General features: G+C 29.2%; 1 protein-coding gene across 4 annotated transcripts in view; it reads right to left on the bottom strand.

Moving 5' to 3' along the window:
- Positions 1–2934: 2934 nt before the first annotated feature.
- Positions 2935–21079, bottom strand: part of LOC132920977 (atypical protein kinase C) — a 34296-nt gene continuing 16151 nt past the window's right edge. For all 4 annotated transcript variants that reach the window (XM_060983752.1, XM_060983750.1, XM_060983749.1 and 1 more), the window contains 5 exons: positions 20676–20856; positions 20389–20507; positions 20156–20325; positions 19947–20062; positions 2935–5122 (listed from right to left, as the gene is read on the bottom strand). In XM_060983752.1, the coding sequence (XP_060839735.1) occupies positions 5035–5122; positions 19947–20062; positions 20156–20325; positions 20389–20507; positions 20676–20856 (674 nt within the window). In that variant the 3' untranslated portion in view covers positions 2935–5034. The remainder of the gene's footprint in view (positions 5123–19946; positions 20063–20155; positions 20326–20388; positions 20508–20675; positions 20857–21079) is intronic.

The following is a 21079-nucleotide window of genomic DNA, read 5'->3' as shown; positions in this document are numbered from 1 at the left end:
TAAATAAGTACATACCGATATCATCCTATATATACGTTTCAAACGTCTAACACCAGTCTTCGTCGGGTGTTTTGACAAGACGACTTTTATTTGAATACTTATGAATTATATTCTGTATACATATGTATACCAACTGATATATTGCACAGCATTGTCCGTGACAAATTAAAAGTCCGTGGAGTTATCTCTTCTTAAAGATCGTTAAATGTAAACTGCACAGATCTTTGACACATTTAAAAGCCCCTATTTAAAATGCAAAATTTAAAAACTTGAGGTACACCTTGTGTATAAAATGGCCTATATGTACCAAATTTCAGAATCACGAAGGCGATAATAATCTTGGTTGTAAATCGCACACATACACAATACAATACATAAATATTAACTTTTATTAACATACCGATAATTTATACAAGTCACAGTAGCCGTTTTCACGTTGTTGGATTGGTAACCGCTAATCTATGGGCCATGTCATAAAGCGATCAGCTGGCCACTGAGGGAACTATAAAACCTTGTTTGGTTGATCGTGTGTAACCCATATACGCCAAAAACACAAGAAACTATTTCCAGATTTAAAGCCAAAATTAACTAGTTTAGAATTCAACGCTTGAAGCAATACGGCTTATATTGTCGTTAAAGAAAAGTTCGTAAAACGTAAATAATGTTCAAAAAAAACAATGAAAGCCTTACAAATGTATCACCCAATGTATCCATATAAAACTCTTTTTAGTAAATATTATAATATTATATTTGTATAACTAAATGTTAATGGATATAATTACTATAGTAGAATAAATAATACCTAATCTATATTCATAAAATATATAAGATAATCAGAACCATAATTTTTTTATGGTATAAATGGTTGCAAATACATTTTTCATTCAATTTTTAATGTTTATTAATTTTAATAATATTTATTTGAGTAAATAAAAGTGATTTAAAATTTTAAATACAAATTGCAGTATCATAGTACAAATGTTAATTTAATAGTATGAAATGTATAAAAGAAAAATTAAAACGATTAGAATACAATAATATACATGCAAAAATTAACATAAATAATTTGATTTTGTAAAAAAGTCGTGTAACCAGAAATTAAATTAATCACTTCGATGGCTATTTATTTTGTGAGTATACTCATTTGATTGAAATTATTTTCTTTTCTCGATTAACACAACAGTACACGCTTATCATAACTATTTTTCGGCAGCTCAGGTTCGATCTAATAAACGATCGTACACGGCTGCATGTAAAATATCTTCATGACAAACATTATTATATTTTATGGAATTCATTTCTTCGCCTATCAACATTTGGTCTTTTCGAATTTCGGAGAAACATTGCACCTGTGAGCTTCGATTGACATCATTTAAAGATTATTCACCATTCTACCATACAACACAGGAGTCAACATTTTGATGAATAAATTGTAACGAAGCGTTGTTAAAACGAAACCGAAAAACATTATAATTGGTAAAACAATATTAGAGAGCGATTGTTTAAAAATGACGGGGCATTAAAAACAACATATAGTATATATTATTATAATTTCGATTATCGTTGTACGTCGCGGTTATGGTTCGGCGGAATGTAGATACCGCAGTTTGAATATACACATTACACCGGTAATTTTTTTAATTGAAAAATTGTAGCCAACATATACCATTAGAACAGTACCAGAAGTATACAGATATACAGATCAACGAATCGAATGAAGTAATTTTCATGACATAAGTAAAGATAACGGAAGTCATCTAATCTATTTTTGAGTTTTAAATAGAGTAAGTATTGATAAGTAGGTAGTATTTATTTTAAAAGGGATATATTAATAAATAAACACGGGTATAGCCTCCAACGGAGTGGTGAAGCACTAAATCGATTCCAAAAAAAGGAAACCAATAAAAAAATAACACTTAAGATAGAAAAACAATAAAACAAAAAAAAACGGCAACTGTATTGAATTATAAATAGGGTTCTATAGATAAATAACAGATTATAGAATGATAAAGAATCAGTCATTTGACTTGACGACTAATGAAAAGAAGGTATTGAAAAATATAAAAATATTTTTAAAAGCTGACATAAAGCATCGGTCAAGCCATCTAGTAAATCTTTCAAACATCTGAAAAACATACGTAAAGTACAGCGCTGAACTTTTTATTGTCAATCCTATTGAGGCAATACTTCAATAGATAGTATAGTTCCTTTTGAATAATATAAAGATGAAGTGAACTAGTTATTCTTTTAAAGGGACTTTCAAGCACTGGTTTAATAGATCAACAAGTTGATGAATGTATAATAATGATATGACGTGTATGTACCTACAAAAGTATACACCACACGTGTACTAAAGTGCGAACCAACGTCGTTTAAGTGCAAACGTACATATTATTATTATGTTTGCGTTGTTTTTATTCTAGGCGGTGATCCGCAAAATTATCATTTTATGCACAAACGAAATACAATTCACAACAATATGATGAAATATTATCTAGTTGACTAGGTAGTAGGTATCTGATAATATAACATAAAACGTAGCTGCGATGTTATAATAAACATTGTCGACGTTTTTGGACACTTTCGAGGACCGTGCGGCGTGTGCTCGCAGCTCACGTGGGTGACTGTAAAGTATCGTTAATTTGCTCACCGAATGCACATGAAATAAAAAATAACAATTTAATTAATAATGGAAAGGAAAAGAACTGGTCGTGGAACCAGAAATATTGCCAACATGGTATCGAGGAAGTATGTATAGGTACCGATTTATAAATATTAAACGCGTTATATATTTATACACCGCGTAAATCGCGTAAATTCATAGATGACAACTGCTCCGCTGACGTATAATACCTTAGTATTTGGTTGTATTTCGACACACGATGGAAAATAACAATATGTTACTGGTAAGGTAAAAAAATCAGTACAACGAAGAAAAAATAATAAGTTTTATAATTTTCCTAAATAAGATAGCAACCGTATATGTATATTATATATAATAGTAGTAGTATAATAACTCTCGGAATTGTTTTAGATAATTTATAGTTATTTATCATTCATAATAATACTATATGTTAATACGAGTACAATGAGGTACATAATATATATAAATCTATAAATAATCACAATAATATTTAATATCTGTTAAAATTTGTAATACCGATCAACATCTTAATCAAATATAATAATTTCCGTAAGTGTTTCAAATAATTATATTCACAATAATAACGTGCAAACATTTTTTTTTCTTAAATAAAAACAACGAACATCTGTGTGTGAGGATACAGTTTTAACTATATAAAAACTGTATTGTTTATACGGGCCATCATTCGGACATTTATAAAAATAATATAATATAATATACGACAGTATGTATGATAGTAATAATTTATGTATGACGAAAATTCACTACATTGGCCAGGAAGTCAAATAAAATACTTATGTAAATAATACTAACGATCGAGTAAAATAAATAAATAAAAGTACAAAAGTAATAATATTTTCTTGTAAAAGAACTTAAAAATAACATACTAAATAGTTAGGTTAACATTAATAAAAATTCACGTGCGTTAATGATTAAAAATATCAAATGCATTGTATTAATACAATAATAAAATATTATAATATGTGAGTGCGATACCTATGTATAAAATATTTATCATTTATATAGATTGTAAATTTAAATAAGGAATGTAATTAGATCATCTAAATATATTTTTATTATTATTATTATTATTACTATTAATCATTGAGCACTGGAGGATACCAATTTGCATAATATTATACATTGTACCCATCTAAACGCGTCGTCATGCGTAGCAAAATAAAACCTGAACCCTGATCGTTCGTCATCAATTTTGATTTATGAATTTCGCTGTTCGGGAAGATGGATTTTCACAATATTTAGCGACTGACGACGATAATGAATGGAGATTATAATATATATGAAATCAAAAACGAAGGGGAGGATGCGAAAAGTGGTTTTACATTCCTCTATCTTTAAAATATTATATAAATCACAATCCACTACACCGGCGTAGATCAGTCAGTATTCGAATGCGTGTGTTTTGGGGTGTGTCGGGGAAAAGGTGGAAGCCGGCATATTTTTCACGAGACTTGAGCACATCAACAAAATTCTTATGTGGACAAAGGTCGCGGCAGGCGTAAACGGTGGGGTACAACAAGTTTCTCCCGACGAATAAAAATATAATAACACTAATAAATAGTAATAATAATAATAATATAGTAATAATAATAATAATATAGTAATAATAATAATAATGTTAGTACGTGCTACACGGTGCGTTAAATCGGCGAGTTAATTTTTTTTGTTTGGCCGTCGTCGGCGAGTGAGTTAGTAGGTGAGTGAGTGTGAGAGCGCATATTATTTCGTCGTCATCAATAGACAGCGAAAGTGATAACGATATTTATTTTGCATAATATTTTAAACATACGCGTTATAGACGAACGAGGTTTAAGGTCAAAGTTGTATCCGATACACACACAAGATGCGGAAACATATACATCTTATATATATATATATTACATACGTATTATAACATATTATGTGTATATTTTATTGTGTATAATGGAAAATAAAGCGAGTAATATGTGACAATCGAAGAGGAACAAAAACGTTTTAGAATTTGGTTTTGTAAACGAATTAAAACCGAAAATGATAAATCGTCGGAATAAGTTGAGCCATTAGAAACCGTCGACGCCGGCGACGGACACGCAAGTAACTATTTATAGTAATAATCAAATAATTAAATATTTATTATAATAATATATAAAATAAATATGGCCGTCGTCGTCGGCGGATTTGTAGAATTATAATAATCACATTTTTTGGGTTTTTTTTTTTTAATATAAGGGGTAGTGTACTTATCGGAGTGGTAAGCAAAACCATCCCCTAGACGGCGGCCTGCCATTATCCGGGGGCGAGTCGATAGTCGTCGAACAGGGACAGTCGGCTTCGTGATGGTAATGCTGCATATTATGGGGTGCGGCGTAATCGCCGCAGTCCTCCTCGTGTCACACGTTGTCTTCTTGTGACATGAGCAACGGGTTCACGTATTCGAAACCCTCGAATTCGGACTGATCGATTTTCTCGATGACACGTCTGAAAAGAATCAAAAACAAACAGTTATTAACGATTTAATTTGTAAGCCCAGTAATAGTTTATATGCAACCAAATAATACGAGGGGACCTGGAGTTAAATAATATATTTTATTTTAACTTTTCAAGTTTTTTATATACAAACACAAGATTTAAGAAAGCGATATTTTATGCTGATCTTCACTTTAGCTAACGATATATCATTCAGTCTTTTACGATTCAATCGAACGAATTTAAAATTTCCATTCAAAAATAATACTTAAAAATGTCCATGTTATCTAATTCAGAACAATACTGCAATTATTAAAACATAAAAATAATATAACGGACTACACATATGCATGTTAGGAAAGCAATAGAATTTCAATATAAAGCGCATAGCTTATTCCTCCTATTCAACAAATAATTCACAAATATTTATGTAAAATACAATACGATTTAATAGGTACCTGCATCAAGTTTCTTGTTAATATACTTTACATTTATCAAATACTATACAGGGTGATTATTTTATCATTATATACACTCATTATTTCCTCAAGTATTGACTTTTTTTAATTTTAATTTTTTTCACCCTTTTATTTAATAATGAAACCACTATCAACTTTAGATTTTCTATTAGCAGCCTACATTTAAAATTTACTAAATTAATAGGACTGTTTTTTTTACGAATTTTAACGTTCAAATTATTATTTTTTGTTAATTTTTTAGCAAGATATAGCTTTTCAAAGTTGGGTGGTTTTCGGATTTTATAATACTTCTTGTTTCTGAAGACCAGTACCCACATGGGCAATAGATTATAAAAGGGTACATATTTTCATATGTAATAAATTCGTTATCGACTATCCACGCAGTGAAGAACTTTGCACCTGTAGTTATACCAACACCTCACAGCCGTAATAACCTACCTGTAGGATGAACACCTAAAAACCTCAAACCACTCAACTTTGAACAGCTATAACTCACTAACGGTTAAATGAAAAACAATGATTTCAACATTAAAATTCATAAAAAAATAGCCCTACTATTTTATGACATTTTAAATATAGGTTACCATTTGAAAATCAAAAGTTTATAGTGGTTTCACTATTAAATAAAAGGATGAAAAAAATAAAAATGAAAAATATCACTACTTGACGAAATATAACGAGTGTATAATGATAAAAGAATCGCCCTGTATATAATAATATCTCATTGTCATAATATAGGATACTGTTATTTTTATTGACATTGTAATATTACAAAAATGTAATAGATTTGTTCGTTAAAATTTCAAACGATTTTCAATAATAATAAATTGTTCCTTTATTATTTTTTTTATGTATACAGCACTTTTTAAATTCAAAAATAGTCCAGAATTCTGATTCCCGGGTGAAGTTTTGACAAATACTACGTATACAATTAAATATAGTAGAAACTCGTTTAACCGTTCCTCTGTTTTACGTCATCGGTCACCATAAAAAAAAAGTTAATGATGCGATCATTGAAATTTTAAATGATGGTCAAATTATTTTTAACGTCATTGCCGTTGACGAAGAAGTTGATGACGACGTCGAAGATTCAGTGCTTGACTTAAAACCGCCAACTAGCTACGCAGAATCAAAAGCAATGTTATCAAAATGCATTGATTGGTTTTAGGTACAAGAGGAAGCAAATGCAACACAGGACTTATTTCTTCATAAAATAGGAAACATGGTTGCTCAAAAAACTCGTGCCTCAAAAAAACAGAAGAAGATGACGGATTATTTAGTGTGGTATTATTTTTGTTATTACATATTATATATTATTAGTGTTTATTATTTTTGTCTGCAAATGACGATGTAAAATATACACGTTAAACGTTTATTGAAAAATTATGTTTTGTATTATTGTATTTCTGTTAATCGAGTTTCTACTGTCAATCAATTTTATATCAAAACTTCAATAATTGTCCAACATATATTACCGTTTTTTACCGATATGTAATGATTGAACAGTATGGAACAAATTAACATGTAAACTGAAAGAAACCTATAATGCCAAATATTTAGTGCTGACTTATTTGTATATACCGAACAATTTGCTCGACAACGAGTTATTTTGTATGGTAGGTATTTCAGTATCAAATTTAAAACATGTTTAATTAAGTTAATCATTTCTAAGTACTGTTTTTATCTATCAATATAATAAATGTAACCCCATAAAATATCAATGTTATAACTTTCTGGTTCAATAAAATATTTCTTTAGCAAAATATTATATATATATATATATACCTAAAAGTTAAAAAGCTTTATGTTTAAGCATTTATAACAATTTATAAATAAATTTTAATTGTTAATCCGTTTAAATTTATTTAAATTTGGCAAACATATTTTTATACATACATTTCTCATTAAATTATTAAAATAATATTCTATTTATTCCTTTATTTTATTGAAAAAATTCAAATAAACATATATTTATAAATTATATATATATAATAATAATTGATATAAACATAAATATTTCCTCAATAAAAAAATAAAAATAATTTTTTTGACGAAATCAGAATACGCTATAGCAGTGGTCGTTAACCCATATATTATTATTATTATATCAGGGATGAGCAACTCAATGCTACTAGAGAGCCAATTTTTTTAAAGTAAAAATCTAGCGGGCCAAAGAACATAGAAAGCAAAAACAAAAAAAAAAAGGTCAATAAAATTTACAATTGGGATTTATTTTATAGTTCAATACTAGATAAGAATTCATATCTACGTTTTACAATAAATATTATGTCAGTTTTATAAATATAATAAAATTAAAAAACTAACATTTTATATTTTTATAAAATAATTTTATGTAGCACGACCGGGTTTGTACCGGGCCAGTACAAAATCGTATTCGAGCCGCCAATTTCCCATCCCTAATCTATATGATTCAATTCGAATTTATTAAGTGTTTACGATATATTATACAACAGTATAGAATACAAAAGAGTATAGTGAATATAGCAATACCCAAATGATAAGTACAAGCAAATCAACACTGTCAGTGGAAGCAAACTATTAAAATTAGAACTTGTTTCGTCGTCATAACAGCGGCTGGAAGTTTTTTTTTATCACAGAACAATGAATATTTAGTTGGCAGATCTAGTGAAACAAGTTTCCATATACTATATAATATATGTGTATATCATATTATATTTAAATTATAATGAATAATTGAGAATCCTAGTGTACTTGAAACGAGTGGTGTTGTGCTTTTTTCCGGCTATAAAATACACCATTATTAAATCTTGTAAACCCCAATTCAGTCTCCTCGCCATGCGAAACCTCGAAAAAGGGAAATGTGAAGAGGACGAACTTGAGCTCGGATAGTAATCGAAAAACTTCCCTTTATTTTTTTTCTCGCGTTTTTCATTGTATTATATGTAGGAATTACTATATACGTATATTTATATATATACTGAGCGTGTCTGTACCCTATGGCCAGGGGGTTGATAGATCGTAAAATTTCTTGGGTTTTTAAGGTAATGCTCGGTCATAAAAATGCGCTGTTCATCTCCTAAATAGTAATAATAATAATGATAATAATAATAAGGGAGCATGTTGTCTCTGCAGACTCTTCGCGCCGAAGGATGTATATCGCAGTATACGAGTATAGTAGTTGAACCTCCTCCTATACTTCTACTCACAAAGGTTTTACGACTATTTATTTTTTTCGCCTCTGCGTCCTTTTTGAACCATTCAATGACAGGGGCTATAACGCTATATATATAATGCGTACCACCACGCACACGATCGTAAAACCAAATCCAAAAAAAAAAAAAAAATTCAACGAGATTTTTCATTACTATTTGGCAGGCTACCACTATTATTACTGAATAATAAAGAAAAAAATCGAACCCTAGAACTACGGACAACTATAGTAGGTAAGGAAGAACCAATTTAAAAATTCGTATGTTATAAGTGTAATTGAACTCAGCCCTACTAATGACGAATTATAATAGTTATTATCCATCTATTATAGGCGCACACACGTAAGTACCTCTGTGGTTTTCTATAGTCTACCCGAGCGTTAATAACTTTGTGACAATTCTGGAACTCTTAACTTTGGTACGTATGTAAACCACGGCAGGGCCGGAGATTATTTTTAGAGAACGCGAATATTTGTTGATAATCCGTCAGATTTTGGCTCAAAGCCCCGGAAAATACGTTCAGTTATGACTTATACTAATATATAACGACACCGAGTCAAATCTTTATTATACACGTATAATGTATATAGAGTTTTACTGCTCGCATATGTTGTTTCCAACGCCCCTGGGATTCGTCTCTATAAATAAAGCACCAGACACACGCGCAACAAGCAATCACTCACACACACACACACACACACACACATAAGCGCGCGCGCATCTCGGACCACGAAGAGCGTGAGATGTCGCCAAAACGCGTTGACCGGTGTGCATATAGATTACATAAGACGCGATACATATACATTATACACGTATATCTCATCATATTATGTATATAAACAATATTTTAGTGGACACGCATCATCATCATTGTCATTGCAAACGGCGGAGGAAAATGGCCCTCCTCTCCTTTAGAAAATACGCGCATACATATTTTTTATTCTTCGTGTTTTTTTTTTTTATGTCCGCGCGTTTATCGCGATATGCTAATTCGGATGCTAAATGAGCCGTAGACAAAACTGTTATAATATATATTATTATAGAGGAGGGTTCGACGGGCGGAGAAGACCGTCGCAGAGAAACCGGAGAAAAACACGCGACGACCGTGAAGGAGAAAAGAAACGAAGAATAAAAAAAACAGCGCCGAGATAATGAACCAATAGGTAGGTGTCAAACGAAGGGAACGCCACCACGGTTATCTCACGCCCCGGGGGATGTGCCTAATGGAAACGGACAGCAATAATAACGCGGACAATGCGACGGAGAAGAATTTGAATAATTGCGCGTGTCCTGACAAATTACACGACGTGTCCCTTTGACCTCCGCAAACCGTTACACTAAAATATTGACACACACACGCACAAACACCCGGGCGGTCGCTTTTCAATTTGTAATTTAAAAACCGTAAATATGTCAAAACGGTGGCGCGCGACAATATTGGGGTATGGTCGAAAATAATATTTTCATTGCCAATCGACCTTGATTACTCAATCTTGGTTTTTAATTTTTATACACATAATAATATGTATGATATACATTACAACACGAATCCGAGATAAGGTACAAGAGCATTGGGAAAATGAGAATTAAAATTGTTCAGTTTACTAACTGATTGTATACAATAATATGAATTACAGAACCAATGAGTGAATATTATGATAAAACTCAATACGCTTTTGATTAATGAGCACAAATAAGAATTTTTTCCTATACCTAATATTACATAAACCGTAAGTAGCTGAATGTTATACAGTCAAGAGTAATAGGTTTAAACATTAAAGGCAGTTAATTTTAGTTTTTTAAATTATTATCAATATTATTGTATATTATGACACGTAATGCAGTTCTAAATACACACATAATATAAATAATATACCTATCACATTATAATATTTTTTTTTCAAATACAACATAAACCCTAACTTAATAGTAAGTTATTTCAACATAATTTTACGATTGTCGGCAATCTTCAAAGCTGAAAATAACGAATAATTTCGGTTTTCATACAAAACAAAACATAGAAAAAGAAAATTACAAGTTTAATTTCTAAAACAAGTTACAACTATGAAAGAAAATTGCATAATATCGTATGAACCAAAAAGAATAATACAGCGGAACCTTTATAACTCGGAAGAGTGCCATGTCCCTTGCATTTCAATTTATTATAACTTGAACCTCTATAAATCGATTTTTTGATAACTCGAATTTTATTTTCGCCCCCAACCGATTCGAGTTATCGAGGTTCCACTATATTTACAAAACCAAACAAAAACAATATACTAATAGTACGGCACGAACAAAACTTTATAAACTTTAAAAATAAATAATAAAAAATAAGCGCGAGGAGTTTGTGTTTGTGCGTGTGTAAACGTAACTCATAGTGTAACGTATGAGTTATTACTTATATGTCTCGCGGTCACTGCGAAAACGCAGAGCAAGGGTGTATGTTATGCCCGCAATGAGTACAATTTAAATGTATATTAATTCATTCAAACTATAAATTAATCTTAAAAATAGAGCTTATAATAAAATATCGTAAGTTTAACCTTTTTCAACTCAGAAAACTTGTTAATGAAAATTATATGTAATTTAAAATAGACGTTTGAATAAATAATTATGATAATATATATTTAGGTACATATTGACTATTATTAATATTTTACTTTGTTTAATTATACTTATATATTTTTAAGAAATTGTCAATACATTTATTATTTAATATTGTTAATACCTTTTTTAGATACTAATTTAGGGTGAAATTTACAAGCAGCTACCCAATATTGATCTAAAAATGTGCAGGGTTGAATTTACATTCGTTCGTTAATAACATACCACACGATACTTTTCAACCTAAGAATTAAATAAACATTCATGTGTAATTCAATAATACATAATACGAGACTGCGTATTAAGATATGCGAAAAACGATTAACTACATAATCCGATAATCGTGATCAGACCGCAGTAAGAGAGAAAAAAAATTATTAAATATAACATGTATACAGTATATTATATTATTATAATATACAAGCCCATCTTGTACACTAATGTTATTAGATTATTCGAGCCATAATTGCACATAATATAAAGAGTAATGGAGTAATGGATAAGGAACATTTAGGGGATTTGATACACCAAAACTTATTTCAGTCCCAACACCTCCTCTCCATTACCCAATAAAAATGTATTCTGAATACCAAACTTGGCATATATAAGCAAAATATATGAAGATCTAGTGCACTGAGATAATTTAGATTTGGCTATTCGTACCCAACTGTCTGTGGTCCGAGTGAAATAATATATAATATTATATGTTAAAGGAGGGCAACAATATTATATTAAACTCTTCTATATTAGAATATTCTCATAACGCGGGACGGCGACAATTTTCGGGAAAATATAGATGGTAATATATAGTTTACCACATCGACGTTATTAAAACGAAGGCGCCTGCTTGGAGCCGAGAGCTATTTGCCACCCTGCATATGCTACACATGATACATGGAAAGTTTCGACGATTTCCTAGTTGGTAGAGACGACTATCAAGTCCCTAAATCGTCGTTGGAGACAAGAAAGCAAAAGGAGAGCATACGTTTTCCATCTGTTATTTTATTGTCGTTGTCATCCTGCATTATTATATAACGGGGTGATTGGACCATACAAAATCAAAAAAAAAATAATACCACAGTCTAATACGGTTGCTGATGGAGATTGGGAAAAGCTGATCATAGGGTTCATATAATATATAGTGCATGTCGTTGTCTTCGTTGTCATTTGGCAACTGTCCCGCGGGTTTATGCGCTGCCGAATTTTTCCGATTTTTTGGCACGACAAAACGCCCCCCCCCCCCTCTTTGTAGTAAACCAACAGCGAGTGAATACAACTGAGAAAACTTACGTACACGATTTATCATTCATTATTTCCTATGTACACTAGGTCTTCTCGTGGCAATATGTTAAATGTAAGCGTATGCAATTTTATAGTACATTTAAGAATAAATACATTTTTCATTGAAAAGAGTTTCACACGGACAAGAACCATTATAGATACATATTTATTCAATAATACGCATCATCTATATACCTACGAAAAAAGTTTTTATAATTCATTATTGAAAATTCGTATCTTAATTATTTTATATAGATATAGGAACTTCCAATTTGATCAGTCGTGGGGAAAATTGAGAAAATTATAATATTATTATTGCTATGAAAAAAACGTAACCGTATATTACACAATATAGTCTGGCCACGGTGTATATATTTTATTTTTTCTCACGAATAAACACGCGAAAATTGTTTGTGAAAAACGCACTAAAACTATCATTATCCTTATTCACAGACTTCCAATGTTTTCTCTCCCGTATTTACCGGATACGTGATGCTCGTTATCGAATAGGCACATGTATAGAATGAAAGTATGTGCGCGGTATAGGACTATTGCGGTGGCGTTGTCGTCGTGTTGTTATTTTCGTTTTTTACGTCGTCAAAATGTGGCGGTGATAATTTAGGATCGCGCACGCACATACATTTTTTTAAACGGCATAAATCAAGCACGAAAGATGTTGCCTGTTGGATTAAATAATAATGATATTTCAATAGATCGTGCAGAATATAAATAAATTATAATACGCATTTGGAAGGAGTAAAGGGAAAAAAACAGATTTAATTTATAGACCACTTGGTATAGTACATATAATACGTGTATGTTGGATTTTACGACTCTCGTATGGTTCCTATAAAATATTTTTAATTGGCACTCGACGACGCGATTTGAAAAGATCAATAACCGAAAAACTCACTAGAAAGATGTAAAATACATATATACACCACGGACGTAGAACATAATTTACAGAAGTATACTAAAATAAACTATATATATTATATCAACTATATGTATATAGTATTACTCTTAAACTGTCTTAAATTGGTGCATACAAATGTCACTGAATTGATTTTATTGTTATATGAATTAATATAATTAGTATAATACATAATATCAATAATAATTTATTCGAAAAATAATAATAATAATGGAGCAATGAATTATAAAAAGTCACACTAATTATAAAAATAATTTATTATTAATAACTAATTAGTAATAAATAACTTTAGCTGTCGAAAACATTGACGTCTGCTTAATGAACTAAAACAATGAGATAATTTGTGTTATGGTTAAACTGCAAGAATAAAACAGTGAAGGGTTGTGCACTTCCATCATGCCTCCTTCATTAAAATATAATTTTCACACAATTCTTTATTAAGTCTTAAAAAAGTTTAAAGGTTAGCAGCAAATATAATGACATTATTATACGTAAATGAGCTTATTAAATATTGAAGTAGGTATTTAATACTAACTAATTTACTAAATCAATACAATTATGTCTATGTGTATGAAAAGAAAATCAAGTAAGAATAATGAATATAGCAATAATTACTGTTGTAAAAATTAAATATATTTTTTTCAATTAAAACAAATAAAACTTGATAAAATGATTTTGTAATTAGGTTAACAAAGATAATAACATTTGGAATCTTATACGAAAAATAGAAACTTAGAGGTCAAATAGGTCATGTATTAAATAATATATTGAGCACTCATTTCGATTTAATTCACTGAGTGCAGAATAGTAACGTATTGTATTATTATTACTAGAATAATTGTGATTTCAATGAACTTTGAATTTTTCCTGATGGCGGTAACTACGCAATACTTGTTTTGGTACATTTTTTCATGACTTATTAAATGGAATTGGATATATATTATATAGTTAATTTAACTTTGCATATTTTCATTTTAAATTCTAAGTGAAGTGATAAATGTAATGATTTTATAATGATCTGAGTTTTTTTATAAGTATATACGTCTTATTATACTGGAAGTTTAAATTTTGAGGAAATTACAAATAGTTATATTTTGTTTTAATTCAAAAATATTATTTTTGGAGATTTCAAACAACTAAGTATTTTATTATATTTTATATGCGCACAAGGCGAGCAGTAACACATCAGTCCGCTGACGAAAATACATAATATTAATCATTTACTCGAACGTTCTTGGATTTAAGAAATTAAAAGTGAAACACGCTATTAGAAACTCGTACAGCATAAAAAAAATAAGAATTGTCGATATCGGCTAAGCTACAGATAAAGCATAATGTCACGGAACGAAAATAATATCATTATTCATAGAGCACACAGCAGCTCTTTTCGTTAGTAGCATAGATTGTTTTCCACTCCTATCCGACCCCACACGAAAATAATGAGAAGTGAGAGCATTAAAGAAAGGAGGAAAAACTAAATAAATACACCCGCAGAAGGAAATAAACATTACGAAATCCGTGCTTGTACATAGATATTATACTATATGGGTACAAGCAAGAATGGTAGAGGCATGCATTTTTTCAACAGCTTGACCTCGGGTAACTGCTGCAAAGAAACAGAGCTGCGCGAAGTGAAGCAGCTGATCTTTTTTTTCTTTTGGTCGGGGTAGCAATTAAAAAGTGCAGGAAATAGGAGACGTGTGAAACAGGACTGAACAGGGGAAATTCTGGGGGGGAGCAAGTAATTATAATAATCCCTTGTTAAAACAATGCAGTGGTATACCCACCCTTAAACATAGTCGTGTGCTCCTTAGAATACAAAACTATTTCCTCGGCTTGTTATTATTATTCCCAGTTTAGGGTCCTAGATCGGTTTAAATATCAGGGTCACCCGTCGTCGTCGTCGTCGGTGGCGCGACGGCCGTCGACATCGTCATTATAATAATAGCCCTTTTGTTGTGAATGCCAAACAAAACGTTCACATTATATATAGGTATGAATAGGACAAGGAAAAAAATCATCGACTATATTACTGTAGTGTACTACAGTGGACACGGAATATGATCGCCTTTCATTTTATAAAAAAAATCACGCACTCACGGAGCAAACCGTCAAAAAGACCGAGTTCACATTAGTTGATTGTAATATTTATTAATTTAAAGAGCACAAAACATGGTTAGACAGACACAGAATACCTCACAAAGACTGGACGTAAAGCGGAGTTTTCTATCTTATATTATATTATTATATATTGTTACCTATAATTTTATGTTAAAAAAATAAAATCGTACGAATTATATATTTAATATTTATAACTAAAATATGTAGAAGGAGAATAATGCCTTACAGTTAATCTACATATATAATCTTGAATCGAGTCTTACTAAACTTAAAATTAAAAACTATTTTTAAAAAGAGCCTACAACTCAATATTTATTTAAATGTGAATATATAGTGAGCTGTGAAATAATACAGCTTACAAAAATGCAAATATTTATAAAACTACTGTATTAAATTTAAATTTTATTTTCAAGTTCTAAAAGTATATAGTTGGAATCACATATGATTACTAAGTAATATAATACTAACTATACATAGTATCTAAAATCAGAACTGCAAACTAAAAAAAAATAAATAAAACTAAAAATGTTTAAAATATAAAAAAACTATCGGTCACTATTATTTTTAAGTTAAAACATTACTACGTTTCCGTACACTAATTTCAAAAATTACATTTTTAATGATCTTTTCAAAGATTAAGGACAATTTATTTAAGTTTATAATTTTTAATCGATGATTACTTAGAATCTATAAAAAGTTTTGTAGTCGAAGACAAAATGTTCTCATTTTTAATAGAGTATCAAATACACACGAATTTAATATTAAAATCTATACATAATTTCTTTAATAGATTTAAATTTTAAAAAAACATTCATGTTTATGTATATGTGGTGTACTTGTGGTGCTTGAAATTTGTCATCAAGTAACATTAAAGCTGTAGTTTATATTTAATATAATAAAAATAGAACGCATTAATATTTTGATTTATACTAGATATTATGTATACAATACCTACATAAAATATACATTATTATTTATAATAACATAATATAAAAAGTAGACCGTAGAGCCACAATTCACAAATATAGTAAAAAAAGAAAATATAGTACAGAAAAGAATTTCAAATGAAAATAAATACAGTGCAACTCCAAAAATTCGAGGCAATAGTCGATAGATTTATGGACATTGTAACTGAAAGTTTTTGGTCTGCATGCTTTTAGTACGGAAATACATGTGTGTATAGAACAAATACAAAATACGCAATGCATTAAAGAGAATTTTAAAGGGGAAATCTTATATTATTGGCGTGAATATAATGTCGGAAAGATATAACATATATTATAACTTTTGTCATACTAACCACTTATTTTTAATATTATCAGAACCGTAAAATGAAAAAAATTCTATTATTTAGAAATGATGGACATAATTCAAATTTGACAGAGGAAACAACAAAATAAACCTTACATCTAACTTTTACGATATTTATTAATATTGTGGAAAAACTTTTTATGTATCCCCTTATAAAAGATATTATAACGTATAGTTTCTTTTTATTGAAATTTGAAACGATTGATTTGGTAATACCGCAATGGTTATAGTATCTATAGTACAGATATGGGACTTTTTTTAATATGCATATTACATATTATAATTTTGTAAAATTAATAACAAAAGTGTACTTATATACGAGTATAATAAACAAAATGTATGCATTTAGTATTTTTACCAATAAAAAATTATAAAAAACAAAACAATAAAACGGTGTATGACGACATCCATGAAGTTGCCCTCCCTCCCACTCAAAGCTACATACCCGAGACTTTCGAATGATTTGGCAATTAATTTGTAATAATTTGTTATGTAATTATCAGTATTTGCATACCTTTAGATCTTCTAGAATACATTTTATTATGTTGGGGGAGCCACAACTTCACGGGTACCCTCCACTTACAGATAGGGACTCCGGGATTTTGAAAAAATTTATAATTAATTTACTATAATTTTCTAAGAAAAAAATCATTATCCCTTTAAAAAATTTTCATTTTTTAATATGATTATCTAACTTTAATATTTTAAAACGTTTAACAAACCTAATTTTATATTTAATTATCTGTGACTTTGTAGTGTCATTTTTAGTAAGTAAATAAATAAATTTTTAAGCCACAAATTACTTATCCTAAAACAAAATATCTAAGATCTTAAATTATAGGTAGTATAACATAATTAAAAAATATAAAATTAACTTTATTAAACGTTAAAAAAATAATAAAATTAGATAAACATATAAAAAAAAAAAATTATAAACAGATTATTGTAAAATAATGCAAAGACTAGAGTATGTAACTTAGTAGTAATATAAATGCTTACAACATTATAATATTCTGATCATGCTTAGTGAATCACCCCATAGTTGTATTAAATATGTGTCAAAAATATCTAATACAGAATATTCAGAATCTAGGTAAAATGCTTGTCACAATTAATTCACTATTTAGACCCTGGACTGTGACTATTATTGTTGTTGGTGTAGTTATTAAGTATTTGAAATAAATAATAAATAATTGCATTCTAAAAACGATTTAAACGATTATAGGTTTACTATGCAATATTTATAAGACATGTTATAAAAACTTTAGATTGTTCAAAATAATATTAATTAATATAATACTAATATATGTCACATATTAACAAAAAAATGAATCACAATTATAAATTTACATTTCATACTTTGCTACAAATGTATATACCTACGACCTACCCCTAACCCCATAATTGAATATTTATGTAGATTTAAATATGTTAAAAATAACAATTTAAATTTTCTAAAATTGTTGATTAGTCAATTTATTACATTTAATGCTATTAAAATTACAAATTATAATCCATCATTATAAGGTAATGCAAATAAACTCCTATTTAAGTTTAAGTAGATCCGGTTTGTTTCATAAAAGTTAATTTTATCAAATATGTGCAAGTACTAACTATTAAATGTTGTGCCAAGTGTGACAATGTTAATTTTTGGCGCACATAAATGTAATGTTTAAGAAGTTATTATTATAAAAATAAGTGAAAATTCATTTTTTGACAAAATGTGTTAATATTACTTTTTTTTTATTTTAAAATAAATATTTAAAATCTGTATGAAAAAATACAATAAGTAATATACATGATACAGTTAACAGGGCTTGGCGGCTTGAGCGAAGGGAGTTTCCAGTAATACTACTTCAACTCAAAAGAATTTTTACTATGCCTTTTCCTAATTATATGGTTAAGAGATCACATGGCCAATTATGCTTTAAGCGGCAGCAAGAATTATCCAGAAGAGTGAGAGAAGGGATTTGATATTAGGAGATTTGGATGGGCTAAAGGAGTTGGAGTGGAATGATAATGTTTTATAGAGAAAACGAGTACAGAGAGATATCTTTTTGAAGAGTTTTGTGACCAATGTACCATAGAGCTTTAGTAAATAAAAATAAATTACTGGAAAGATCAAAACAATTTTGGACTTGAGACTTAGGTTGATTTCCAGATTTGGATGACACAAGTCATCGCGGGTTGAATTTGTTGTTCGTAGAAAAATTCTATTATTGAGTAAAATATATTAGCATAAGTATACTAAACTATGATGTTTTAATTCAAGAATATTTTTTTAGTTTAGATGTGAGTAGCATAAATTTGGCATTTATTAAAATTTATGTCTAAGTAATTAACTGAGTTGACAATGGGAATTATTTTATTATTTAATGAAAGTGGGGGACTAACTTTAATGTGACGCATGATGATTTATTTTCGTTTATTTCTATTTACCATAGGTTGAACCAGATTTGAAGTTCATTTAAGTTTTTAAAAGTTTTGAAGGTTGTCGATGACAATATTGATGTCTGGGTCAGAAGAAATGATAAATGTATCTTCAGCAAAATAGCTTTATTGATAAGATTGGAATGGGTATAGATTGTACATGTTTTGGGCAAGAATGTTACTTTGAGGAACACCTGTTTTAATTGGATAAAGAGCGGATAGTTAATCTTCAAATCTCACTTGAAAAATTTGGAGTGTTAAGGAGTTTAAGGGTTAGGTAAAAGAGAGTGGGAATCCATCTAATATTGTGGAGAAGCCTTTTGTGCCAAACACAATCAAATGCCTGAACTAAGTGTTAATATTACTTAAATAACAATGTTAACTTAAACATAATATCTTAAATTTATTATTATTTAATTACCCAATCACCACTATATATTGATTATTACTTATTAATAAATAAAAATTTTAAATCTACTTACAGATCATCAGGTGTTAAATGAACAGGTTCATCCGTAAATTCTGGTGGGAAATTTGCAAGGTCACGATCAGAATCTAATCTTGGTTTATAAGGAGGACTAACTTGCTTTTGTTCTAACTAAAAATCATATAAATTGTTCAAGTGCTTTAGTAATAATAACAATTTAAAATGGTTAATGATAATATTTAGTTAGTTATTAAGATGATTTACCATTTCCCAATCAATAGATTTAAAGAATGGATGAGTTATGATATCATAGAATCCTGTGTCTCGATTACAGCCCAAACGATCAACAGGATTCTTATTTAAAAATCCTTTCAAAACTGATGCTGCTTTAACGGAAAGTGATCTTGGAATACGTATAGTTTTTTCCAAAATAACTGGAAAAAAGTTTAAAACAATGGAAAAAAGTTTTAAAATAACTGTTATTTGTATTATATTACCTTGAAATAGATAGTCTTCAGTATTTTGATCAGGATTTTCTGATGCTCCGGCAATATCAAATGGACTTCTACCAGCTAACATTTCATACAAAAGAACTCCTAAAGCCCACCAATCAACACTGAAAAACAAAATAAATTAGCTTAACATCAAGTATTTAATTAAATTATACAACATAATATATTATGTTTAAGTGTACAACATAATTTTAATTTAACAATAAGAAATCAATAATTAATTATAACTATACCTATATTATTCAATTTAGAATTTAAATAAAAATGTATACCTAAATCCATAATCTTCTCCTCTTAAAATTTCTGGAGCAATGTAATTTGGAGTACCGCAGAATGTACAAGTTGTATCTCCAGGCCTTATTCCTTCTTTACACATTCCATAATCCGTCAATTTTATATGGCCTTCATGATCAAGTAGTACATTATCCAATTTTAAATCTCGATATATTATACCTGAAATAACAATATAATAATGAAATGAAAAAGTTAATACAATAATATAATAATGTATAAATAAATACACTTTTTTAAATTATAATTCTCTTTACAATTTTTTACTCATTTTTTTTATTGATTGTTTTTTACTAATAAATATACTGAAATGTATAATCGTAGGCATGTCTAGGCCTTTTACTAAAAGTGTGTAATCTGGTAACTATTAGATATTTTTTGGGGC

Source organism: Rhopalosiphum padi, chromosome 2 (assembly GCF_020882245.1).
Source record: "Rhopalosiphum padi isolate XX-2018 chromosome 2, ASM2088224v1, whole genome shotgun sequence".
Lineage (NCBI taxonomy): Eukaryota > Metazoa > Arthropoda > Insecta > Hemiptera > Aphididae > Rhopalosiphum > Rhopalosiphum padi.
The sequence above is the reverse complement of the archived record's forward strand: the minus strand, read 5'-3'. Positions and strand labels throughout refer to the sequence as shown.